Genomic DNA, 12,746 nt, shown 5'->3' with positions numbered 1-12,746 from the left:
GGGTGTGGGAAAATGGCGCACTGACACGGGACACAAAAGTCCGAGTGTTTCAAGCCTGTGTCCTCAGTACCTTGCTCTGTGGCAGCGAGGTCTGTACAACGTAGGTCAGCCAAGAGCGATGCCTCAACTCATTCCATTTTCGCTGCCTCCGAAGAATCCTTGGCATCAGGTGGCCGGACCGTATCTCCAACACAGAAGTCCTCGAGGTGGCCAACATCCCCAGCATATACACCCGACTGAGTCAGCTGTGCTTGAGATGGCTTGGCCATGTGAGCCGCATGGAAGATGGCAGGATCCCCAAGGACACATTGTGCACCGCGCTCATCACTGGCATCAGACCCACCGGCCATCCATGTCTCCGCTTTGAAGACATCTGCAAACACGACATGAAGTCCTGTGACATTGATCACAAGTCGTGGGACTCAGTTGCCAGTGATCGTCAGAGCTGGCGGACAGCCATAAAGGCGGGGCTAAAGAGTGGCGAGTGCCTGGAACGCGTTGCCAGCGGAGGTGGTAGACGCGGGCACGATAGCATCTTTTAAGATGTATCTAGACAGATACATGAATGGGCAGGAAGCAAAGAGATACCTTAGAAAATAGAAGACAGGTTTAGATAGAGGATCTGGATCGGCGCAGGCTTGGAGGGCCGAAGAGCCTGTTCCTGTGCTGTAATTTTCTTTGTTCTTTGTTGTTCTTTGAAGAGACTTAGCAGTTGGCAGAAAAAAAGACAGAAGTGCAAGGAGAGAGCCAACTGTGTAAGAGCCCCAACAACCAATTTTATCTGCAGAACCTGTGGAAGAGTCTGTCACTCTCGAATTGGCCTTTATAGCCACTCCAGGCACTGCTCCACAAACCACTGACCACCTCCTGGCGCTTACCCATTGTCTCTCAAGACAAGGAGGTCAAAGAAGGAGAAGTTACCAGTTTTGCTTCCGTCCAATCTTCCCTTCCTGCCACACTCAGATTATCAATTTCCTTATTGTTACCTTGCTCTCTTGCCTTCTCCTCTCTCTCCAAATCATCACATCTTCCCTCACTTGATCCCTCGGCCCCACTATTTAGTTTAAAGCCCTCTCTACTGCCCTAGTTATACAACTCACCAGAACACTAGTCCCAGCACGGTTTAGGTGAAGACTGTCCCACTAGTACAGTTCCCACTTTCCCCAGTACTGGTGCTAGTGCCCCATGAATGGAAGCCTATTTCTCCCACACCAATCTTTGAGCCACGCATTTAACCTGCTAAACCTATTTACTCCAATTTGCTCGTGGTTCAGGTAATAATCCAGAGGTTCTGCTTTTTAATTTAGCCCCTAGCTGCTCATCCTCTCTGTGCAGAACCTCATTCCTAGTACTATCTATGTCGTTGGTGCCCACGTGGAACAAGAGATCTGAATCCTCCCCCTCCCACTGCAAGTTCCTCACCAGCCTGAGCAGATGTCTCAAACCCTGGCACCAAGCAGGCAACGCAGCCTTCTGGACTCTCGCTCTTGGCTGCAGATAATGGTACCCATCCCTCTGACTACACTATCCCCTACAACCACTACATTCCTATTTACTCCCCCTGCTTGAATGGCTTCCTGTGCCATGGTCAGTTTTCTCATAACCCTGCAGCCCTCACTCTCATCTATACAAGTTGAAAGAACCTCAAACCTGTTGGACAATTGCAAGGGCTGAGGCTCTTCTACTTCCTTCTGGAGCCCCTTACCTGCCTCACTCACAGTCACACCCTATCCCTGACCACTGACCAAATTGGAAGACACTATCCTCTGGGGTGTGACTGCCTTCTGGAACAAAGTGTCCAGATAACTTACCCCCTCCCTAACGCATTGCAGTGTCTGTAGCTCAGCCTCCAGCTCATCCACCCTGATCTGAAGCTCCTCAAGCTGTAGACACTTATGCAGCTCCCACATGCTGTAGCTGCAACACATCACCTGCCCTGCTATCTTTATTGTTTCAATTAACTACTTGATTAATTAATTAAATTATTTAATAAAAAAATTAATGCCTTTACTCACCAATCACTCATGTTACTAATTTAAACCTTAGTAATACTAATAAATCTTACCACTTATAAGGTAGTTACTTGAGGGTAATTTTTAAAGAAAATTTTACTTTTTTCTAATTTTCCAGCTATTTACATACAAACCCGAATAGCAGTTGCTCACCTTACAGATCAACTTACAGCTTTCCTGTGATGTCACTGTTAATTTTTTTTCACTCTTTCTTCAAACACAGCCTTAAAATTCCATAAAGTTCCTTCAAATTTACACATTACATAAAGAAGCAAGATCTAAATTAACGACTGAAAGAGATGCATGGAGTACCTAGCATCATAAACAAGATGGTACAATAGACGGCACAGCACATATACAGCTGCATCCCTGTGATAATTTTTCTATTAATAAGGATTACAAGATGCATTCAAGAGTCAACTGCTTGGCTCAGTAGGTAGCATTCATGTCTTGAACAAAACGGAATTGAAATAAATACTTGAAAAGGAAAAGGAAACATTTGATGGGCTATAGGGAAAGAGCAGAGAGTGGAACTAATTGGATAGCCGTTTCAAAAAGGTGGAACAGGCAGGATGGGCCAAATGGCTTCCTTCTATGTTGTATCATTCTATAATTGGAAACATTAAATATAACGTGCAAGTACTTGCAAAGCTCAGTATTTCACTCAATCATATCTAGATTAAAGTGCTCGTGAAATAAAAAAAGTGATGTGGAGTACAGGTAAGTGTTGGTGCTTTCCTAAGTGATTCTGACATTACCACTCAGACTAAAGCACTATTGTAGGACATTTGGTGTATTCCCATCAATTCATCTAGTATGTGCATCAAAACAGCTGACTACAGGAAAAAAGGCAGTAAATCTTGAATTACAAAATAATTAAACCAAGAATTTAGATGCTGAACCTAAATAGAGGTTTGCTTTTTATGAAACTTATCGTTAAATTAAAATTCGAATATCTTTCTTTGGTTAATCCCAATACAACCTTGATCGCTGTTTATCACAATGCTGTATTTTAATGTGAATAATTCTATAACATGGGTTCTTAATTTTGTTCTTGCACCTGGCTTTCCTAATGTTAATCTGCTATAATTTCCTCTTTATTGATTGCCAATACTTGACTATTTATTGGCTGATTCCAGTTTTTAAATCAACTGTGATTTCCTAGTTCCTATGGCTCCAGGGATGCATAACATAATCACTGCCTTAACAGCTACCACACACATGAACCCATTCTAATTAAATATCTACTTTGAGCTCCAATGAATAGCACAATTTAGTTATATGCGGTTCAACAAGTTTTGAATAAGGTTACTAAAAACATCTCTTCTGTGTCTGCTGAGGTTTTGTATGTCCAGCACAGCAGTTCATAAAATGGAAAGTGTCAAAAATTCAGGTTTCAACATTATACGGCTGTAAAAAAGCTCAGACAGACAGTTGCGTTTACATATGAATAAATGGTTTGTTCTATTTATTTTCTCAGGCCAATTGCCTTACCTTGCTGGGGTACAGTTCCATGGTGACAAGTAGCCATTTTTTATCTGAGAGACTTGATGCTGAATTTCAAGAGACCATTCGCTCACACCAGGAACATCATCATACTCAGACCCAATGCTATCACAATCTGCATTCTATAACAGGTACTACGGGATAAGTACTTTTTAATCCCATTTTCTACCTTTCCCCAGTTCATAGCCCTTAATCCTTTCCAATCGTGCCATTTTAGGCTAACTACTTCATGTGCGGAGCTCTGGGACACAAATGCTCACCTGGTTGTTTGAGTCCTTTCATATGTGCTCAATTTTTTTTTTCTTTTCTTTCAAACCAACTGAAACTTGTTTACACAACCAGACAGGAATATATAGCTTCAGGTGAAATGGAACTTGTATACTTACTGCATATGGCAGACCTCTATACCCGTGATGTTGTGCACTCCCATAGTTGTGATTTGAGTAGCTGTTCTTCTCAGCAACTGCAGGGCTAGCTTCCACCGACTCTGGGCTAAAACAATAAAACCAAAGTCAAAAAAACATTTTTTTGCAATTCTTCTTGTGTAGCGTATGAAGCTTTATTTTTCTCACTAGTACGTAAGCCTTTAGACATCGAATAAAGCTTTCACCGTTCCCTTTACCCGACTGTCACAGTTCAGCATATCATGTCTTCTCTCCCCTGCCCTTGCCTCCAACCAAGGAAACACAGTAGCAAATAGGAGCTGTAAAATGGGACCTTTTTTTTTTGCAGCCTCATTGGCTGCAAATCCCACTACTTTCACCAACTAACCACCTATTTTGATACCTTACGAACATACATATGAATTAGGAGCAGGAGTAGGCCACTCGGCCCCTCGAGCCAGCTCCACCATTCAATAAGTTCATGGCTGAACTGATTACTCCACATTCCCGCCTACCCCCAATAACCTTTCACCCCCTGGCTTATCAATAATCTATCTACCTCTGCCTTAAAAATATTCAAAGTCTTTGCTTCCACCGCCTTTTGAGGAAGAGAGTTCCAAAGACTCACCTAGTGCTTCTTTAACATCTATGCGGAAGCCATGATAAAAGAGCAATGGTGATAGTAGACAGCCTTGTCTCACCCCATTCCCAATTACACCAAGTTCAGTTTTACCAAATACTGCATATATACTGACTGCAAGGGGAAGGAGGATGACAGACAACTATTATAAGGTTGGCAATGGAATTCAATACTCCTCTCCTACTAACTGCATAGTAAGACAGGAACATGGATGGATACTCCTCCACAATGCCTTATACTGAGAAAAATCTATTCTATCTCACCAGCAGAGGTCACCAACAACAAACTATAATGTAGCATTTTTCTTCCTGATCATGATCCAGATCAATGAACCTTTTCATCTGTTTTTAATTCTCATTCATCCCACAACTCAGGTTACAGAAAACAGCAACACAGTGAAAACCACTGCTTCTGCATGTTAAATATGCTATCCATTAGTAAATACCACTAAAAGCAAACTCATTTATGCAGAAAACAAACCTTTCCTCCCTATCCACATCAAAATATGAATCCAGAGGGTACAGCACCAATTCTGCAGACCTCATTAGGGGCAGCAGATTAAAGCAGAAGTTGACAGCTCAAATTTGTTAAATGCAGGTGCACAGAAACAGATCAAATGATTAGAATCTTTACCTGTCTGACATATGTGGAAACCATTCAATTTAATGGTCTCCAAAACAACCTACTGAGAAATCCATACAGATAAAATCTGTGTCTGCCTGATATGAAGTCACTCTCTACCCCTTCCAAGCATCATAACCACTTCACCCAAATCCAGGAGCCTTTGGCAAAGTATGACAAAACACAATGCTCAGTAATCCCCCTCCTTCAGCTGGTGCATGCAAGGGTTGTGGTGGAGTTTAAACTAAACTGTGCAGCATACCAGCACAGGGCTCCTAAGTGTTTATCCATCTAGGACTATCTAGATGAATAAATTAGCGTCTTCCTCCTAGTTCTCATCTGCATGTCTCCCAGTGGCATCATCCAAAAAAACATCAGATTCCACATATGTGCTAACAATGCCCAGCTCTATCCCAGTCAACACCTCTCTCGATTCCTCCACTGCATCTGATTTCTAACACTGCTTATCTGACATCCAGTACTGGATGAGCAGAAAGCTTATCCAATCAAATATTGCAAAGACTGAAGCCATTGGAAATGCCCCCCGCCACAAACTTGGTTCCCTAGCTACCAATTCCATCCCCGTCCTTGACTACTGTCTGACGCTGAACCAGGCTGTTTGGAATCTTGGCATCCTATCTGACCCCGAGCTGAGGTTCAGATCCCATATTTTCTTCGACACCAAGGTTACCTGTCTCTGCCCCTGCCCTAGCCCATCTGCTGCTAAAACTCTCATCCATGCTTCTGTTATCTTCATACTCTAATATTCTAATGCTCTCCAGGCAGGCCTCTCCTCTTCCACCCTCTGTAAACTTGAACTCATCCAAAACTCTGTTGCCCGTATCCTGGCTCACACTAAATCCCTTTCACTCATCGCCACTGTGCTCAATAACCTACATTGGCTCCTGGTCCAGCAACTCTTCAGTTTTCATATTCTCATCCTTGTGTTAAAATCCTTTGACAATCTTGCACCCCCCCTTGCACATCCTCCAGTCCGACAACCTTCCAAGAACTCTGCATTCCTCCAGTTTAGGCCTATGTACCCCTAATTTTGTTTTCCCCTCCAGGGCAGCTGTGCCTTCAGCTGGCTAGACCCTAAGCTCTGGAATTCCCTAAATCTCTCATCTTCTCTATCTCTCTGTCCTCTTAAAGACACCCCTTAAACCTGTCTTAATATCTCCTTGGTGTAAAACTCTGCCTGATAACGCGCCTATGAAGCACATCAAGGCATTTTACTATGTTAAAGGCTGACGATAGCTGATGATAACATGAACTGACATCATACCATGCTGACAGGTGGGCCAACGAGCTGGATGTGTGGAATCTCAGCAATGACTGCTTGGTAAGCACTGAATGTTGGATTTGCAAGTGTGTCCTCGTACCTGGCCTCCAGTAATTCCTCCCTGCAGTTGTTGTATCAAGTCTCAATTTCCCCATTATCTATATGGCAGACATCTGCCTTGAGCATGGTGGAAGAATCTATGTAAAACTTTGTCATGTAGAAAATTAGTCAAAGAGATTCAAGTCTATCTAACAATCAAGATGGCCTGCCACTTCATGCCAGAAAAATTAACCAGTTTTCAACTCAGCCACTAGATGGGATACCTCGCTGTGGTGGGATGCTTTATAACTAACTTGGGAAAAATTGGCACAGCTATTATGGCCCACAAAGAACATTTTCTTCAGCTGATCATACAGTAGTTTTTAAGTGCAACCGTTAATTGTAGAATAGGCTAGAATCCAGCTAGTCTCACTCTTTCTGAAGGAAGACTGCAAGCCAATAAAAAAAAAATCGCGAGAAATGGGTGGACAAGTGGCAGATGCAATTTAATGCAGAGAAGTGTGAAGTGACTCATTTTGGTAGGAAGAACGCAGAGAAACAATATAAAATAAAGGGTACATTTCTAAAGGGGGTGCAGGAGCAGAGGGACCTGGGTGTATATGTGCATAAATCAATAAAAGCGGAAGGACAAGTTGAGAGAGTAGTTAATTAAGCATACAGCATCCTAGGCTTTATTAATAGAGGCATAGAGTACAAAAGCAAGGAAGTTATGTTAAACGTATAGAAGAACACTGGTTTGGCTTCAACTGGAGTATTGTGTCCAGTTTTGGATGCCATACTTTCGAAAAGATGTGAAGACATTAGAGAGAGTGCAGAAAAGATTCAAGAGAATGGTTCCAGGAATGAGGAACTTACATTATGTAGATAGATTGGAGAAGGGGTGGCACAGTGGTTAGCACCGCAGCCTCACAGCTCCAGCGGCCTGGGTACTGCCTGTGTGAAGTTTGCAAGTTCTCCCTGTGACCACGTGGGTTTCTGCCGGGTGCTCCGGTTTCCTCCCACAGCCAAAGACTTGCAGGTTGTAAATTGCCCCTAGTGTAGGTAGGTGGTAGGAGAATGGTGGGGATGTGGTAGGTAAATTGGCCATTGTAAATTGCCCCTAGTGTAGGTAGGTGGAAATAATTTAGGATTAGTATAAATGGGTGGTTGTTGGTCCGCACAGACTCGGTGGGTTGAAGGGCTGTTTCAGTGCTGTATCTCTCTATGACTCTAAGTTGGGATTGTTTTCCTTGGAGAAGACAAGGTTAAGAGGAGATCTGATACAGTTATTCAAAATCGAGGAAGGATCGAGGGCACAGATTTAAGGTAATTGGCAAAAGAAGCAATGGTGATATGAAGAAAAACTACTCACATAACAAGTGGTTAAGGTCTGGAATGCACTGCCCAAGTGTGTGGTGGAGGCAGGTTCAATCGAGGCATTCAAGAGGGAATTGGATTGCCATCTGTAAAGGAAGAATGTGCAGGGCTACGGGGAGAAGGTGGGGAGTGGCGCTAGATAAACTGCTCTGTTGCACAGCCGGTGCAGTCACAATGAATTGAATGGCCTCCTTCTGTGCTGTAACAATTCTGAGATTCTACCAAGATTAAATCTTGCATACCAGGTTTAATCAACAGGTTAATTGAGGTCTTCATGGAAGACTCTGGCAAAAGGACATGCCTCCTCCGAGGCTGGGCTTTTAATTGTCAGGTCAGCATAGGCTGGGCCTTCTCCCCGCCCACCAGGATTCTCTGTGACTTTGTCCTGTCAACACCTTCTCTTTCCTTCTCTTTGGTTATCTCTTGCCCCACCCCCACATTATTTGCTTAAAACCTATTACTTTTCTAGCTTCTGCCAGTTCTGATGAAGAGTCACTGACCTTAAAAGTTAACTCTGCTTCTCTCTCCACAGATGCTGCCAGACCTGCTGAGTATTTCCAGCATTTCTTGTTTTTATTTTAGATTTCCAGCATCTGCAGTATTTTATTTTTTATCATCATGTTATTCCAAACTGTGTTCAAGTAAAATGATTTATTCAGTATTCCTGCCCAGTAAATACTTTCACCTTGGAATCAGAAGATTGTGGGTGCAAGCCTCACTCCAGGACTTCAATGCATAATCGCAGCTAATACTTCACTGCAGTACTAAGGGAGCGCTGCACTGTTGGGAGGTACAGTATTTCAGATGAGATGTTAAAGAAAGATCCGGCCTGCCCTCTCAGGTGGAAATAAAAGATCCAATGGCACTATTGAAAGACAGTAGGGAAGGTGTGTGTGTCCTGGATGATACTTATCCTTCAACCAATGTCACCAAAACAATTTAATTGATCACTTATCAGATTGCTGTTTTGAGATGCTGACGTGCAGAAATTGGCTGCCATGTTTCCATACATTACGTTTGTGATAACACTTAATTAGTTGGTTGTGAAGTGCATTGAGATGTCTTGAGATTTTGACAGATGTCATATAAACAGAAGTTCTGCTTCAAATTACAAAGAGTGCTGATTTACTTCTCCCTGTTGCACAATACAAACTGCCTCTCAATCCTTACTAATTCTTTGAATGATGAATGCTTGTTAAATTTATAGGTTAGCATCATCCCATTAATGTCGCCAACATCTTTTCTGAAAATCTAGTTCCATGACCAAAAATCCACAAAGACCCCACAGAAAAGTAAAATGCTCAGTCACTAATAAGCACAGTATGGAGAGAAAGTTGCAGTGTTTCATTTAGCTCTGTACCACAGGCTGCAAGCAGGATAACATCACCACAAACTCCTAAGTGTGGCTGATTTGCAGCAATGGTCAGAAAGGAAGCAGTTCCAGTCACAAGGTTGCCAAGTGGCGCAGTGGTTAGCACCGCAGCCTCACAGCTCCAGGGACCCGGGTTCAATTCTGGGTACTGCCTGTGTGGAGTTTGCAAGTTCTCCCTGTGTCTGCGTGGGTTTCCTTCGGGTGCTCCGGTTTCCTCCCACATGCCAAAGACTTGCAGGTTTATAGGTTAATTGGCCATTATAAATTGCCCCTAGTATAGGTAGGTGGTAGGGAAAAAGAGGGACAGGTGGGGATGTGGTAGGGATATAGGATTAGTGTAGGATTAGTATAAATGGGTGGTTGATGGTCGGCACAGACTCGGTGGGCCGAAGGGCCTGTTTCAGTGCTGTATCTCTAAACTAAACTAAACTAAAGCTCTACAATAGCATCTATTCTAACATGATTTATCAAAACACTTGTTATGTAAATAGTGTAAACAGGAAGCTCTGGGTCTTATCTGGGCAATTCATATTGTAACAACATCCAGGGCATCTGCATAATAGACTTGCCATTAGTGAGGTATTAGTTACGGACGCAGATGGTCATCAGTACAAATGCAATGAAACTCCAATATCACATTTCACCAAATCCAAACTCAAAGGATAGAATTTTCAAATGATAGTCCCAGCTGAAATGGTGGGACCAGTAGCAGGTTGGAATCTGCTCTTTAACTGAGCTATGGCATTAGCATCCCACTTTCAGGTTTCCCAACCACAGAGGGTGAGCAGATGAAGCACTGAATCTGTCAAAGGAATGATTGCTAAATAAAGGGACCCAGGCATGGGTCAGAATAGCTGAACTGGACATGGATTCCTAAGGCTGCACACCAAAGGAAAAGAAAGGAGGTCTGGGAAAGCTGCCTGCTCACCTCCATCCCCTACCAAGTGTCTCACTCTTACATGGAGGTCCTGCTGCAGGATATGAAAGACGGAAGCCGGGTGATGTTTCCCAAACTTGGGAAGAAGAGGCCAGGGAGGTCAGCAGCAGAAGTGTGGTCCCTCCAACCTAGAAATGGTGCACAAGAGGATCGAGGACCACAGGAGGGTGGGAAAGATGGGTGGCATGACACTTTCAGGTGCTAAACTTCCTTCCCCCACCCCAGTCTGACTTTCCCAGCATTCTTCTGCATATCACTCCTCAGAACAATGCACCTTACAGCTACACTCATTCTGTTTCCTCTAGGCACCTCCTACAATTCCCATCTGAACAGCCAACGCTCACCCTCATCTTTGTGCCATATCACACCCATTCCTCACAGTCACCTTCCCAAATATCCTTTGCTCCTCTCCACACAATCAATTACTAACGTTCATAACTCTCTTCTTTCTCTCCTTGCAGAAGACAGAGCACAACTTGGGGAAGAGACAGAGACCTGGGGGTGGCCCTACAGTGACAGCCACCGGCAATGCATGCCCAGTGGGAAGGAGATCATGGTTTCCAAGAGGCTGCAGATGTCAGCAATGACCTGTTGTGAAAGCCTGGGCCTCCTGAGGCAGTGGTGCTCACACATGTCAAGAGAGCTGATCCTATCTCTGTGTTAGGAGTCTCGCTGCCTCGGAGCTGGATCTGTACCCATCCCCCTCTGCCCTATGGAGCAGCATGTGGCTGAGGAGAAGGCAGCTGGTTCTGCTGCTGGTGCTGTTCCTGCTACTGTTAGTGGTGCTGCTCCTTTTGTTCCTCATCAGAGGGCCAGGCTTCTGCTGTATAAGTTGCTCCCATGTTGCAGTAGAAAATAACAGTAAGGAAGTTGAGATGAAGATAAGTATACTCCAGCACACTTGAAAGTAATTCCAAAAAGTTGAAATAAAATTGAAATTGACACTCATTGTAATGATTTCAGGCTGCCAGAAGCAATCCTATAAGCACAAGCTGACCACTGTGTGGGACCACAAGCTTAGCAATTTCAGTGTTGAAAATCTTCCCAACACATCAATTTCATTAAACTATCACTGCCCACTGTGCTCTCATCTCCTGGACTCCTGTGAGATGCAGAGAGCTTGGGAAACCTGTGCACTGACTGTCAAAGGCAGAATGCAGGATTAAAGTTAAACTTAAATGACCTATTTGAATATTTTAATTGTTTTCCCAACAGCTGTATGGGGATTCCCCGCTCACTTCCAAGCCCGTCTCGGTCAAACCCAGAAGTGGCAAAATGGAGTTGGGTTCCCGAACCAACGCCACTTTTTGGGGCTTGCACCCGTGCCTGCACCCCCTTAGCAGTTAAAATTCTGTCCAATCTGTTTGCTCCAGCATAGTCCACATAAACAAATTACAGGAAAAACAAGACTAATTTTCAGCTACACCTAATCCCAACTAAATTTCAGCTTTGCATAAGTATATCAAGCACAGTTGTAAACTCATTTTCCAGTTTATTGATCATCAATATGAAGATGATTTCTCACTCAAATAACTGCATTGATCTGTGCAATGTCTCAAGAGAACACGATATGCCAATTGAGGATTAATTCATTGGTTGCAAACTTACATTAAACTTTTAATGGAAAAAATCCTACAGTTAACTTTTAAAAAACTAGCAGCCAAGATGGCCACTGCAATTTGGATCTGAAACACCTTTTAGCATTCCAAAGACCCACGCGGAGACAGAGATCTGGGCAGTATGGACCCAGAACAATGGCTTACTCTAAATGATTGAAATACCTAAGATTGCTTCATTAGCACGGCATTTAAGGCAATCCTAACACCTTGACTTTGAAAAAGCAAACTCCCTCCAAGTGTAAAATATTAGCATCCTGAGGCCTGGGGAGCCAATTCCGAAACTTGAATATCATTAGAAGATTCCAGTGAATACACAGAGGCCATCATGTGACCATCTACCCATCTCTGTGAAAGCTAAAAGTTTCCTTGAACAAAGACAGCTGGGCAGAAACTCAGATTGTGCAGCAGCAGGAAGGCTGTGCGCCTCTCTCTCACAAAGTTTGAACCCCGTCTACGACTGTGGACCCTCCAAACCTACAGATTGTTACAGACAGGGACTGGGGAAGAGAGCCACCTACAAGTCTGCCTCCAAGAAAGCTTGAGCCAAGCGGGCCAGCCACAAAGTGCACTTTGACCAACCAAGGATTTCAAGAATACAACTTCAGCCAGAAGACCACCGAATCATCCAACTTCACAGACTGTGTATGTAATTTCCATGTAATTTCCATGGACTCTAATCCAACCACAAAATCTACTTTTCTCTCTGTAATCTATTTGTGTGGGTGTCTCGTGTAAATGTGTGCGTGAATGTGTAGCGTAAATTGTTTTTTAGATAAGTTATAGATTCTTCTCTTTGGCCTCCTTATCTCGAGAGACAATGGATAAGCGCCTGGAGGTGGTCAGTGGTTTGTGAAGCAGCGCTGGAGTGGCTATAAAGGCCAATTCTAGAGTGACAGGCTCTTCCACAGGTGCTGCAGAAAAATTTGTTTGTCGGGGCTTTTACACAGTTGGCTCTCCC

The 12,746-nt window shown here is 43.6% G+C and overlaps 1 protein-coding gene across 10 annotated transcripts in view; it reads right to left on the bottom strand.

Annotated features, from left to right (window-relative positions):
* The window catches only part of setd5 (SET domain containing 5), a 180,809-nt gene that overhangs the window by 92,186 nt on the left and 75,877 nt on the right, over positions 1 to 12,746 (bottom strand). For all 10 annotated transcript variants that reach the window (XM_068051990.1, XM_068051989.1, XM_068051997.1 and 7 more), the window contains one exon: positions 3,905 to 4,010. In XM_068051990.1, the coding sequence (XP_067908091.1) occupies positions 3,905 to 4,010 (106 nt within the window). The remainder of the gene's footprint in view (positions 1 to 3,904; positions 4,011 to 12,746) is intronic.

Source organism: Heterodontus francisci, chromosome 19 (genome assembly GCF_036365525.1).
Source record: "Heterodontus francisci isolate sHetFra1 chromosome 19, sHetFra1.hap1, whole genome shotgun sequence".
NCBI classification, from domain to species: Eukaryota; Metazoa; Chordata; class Chondrichthyes; order Heterodontiformes; family Heterodontidae; genus Heterodontus; species Heterodontus francisci.
This window is presented reverse-complemented; position numbering and strand designations above follow the sequence as displayed.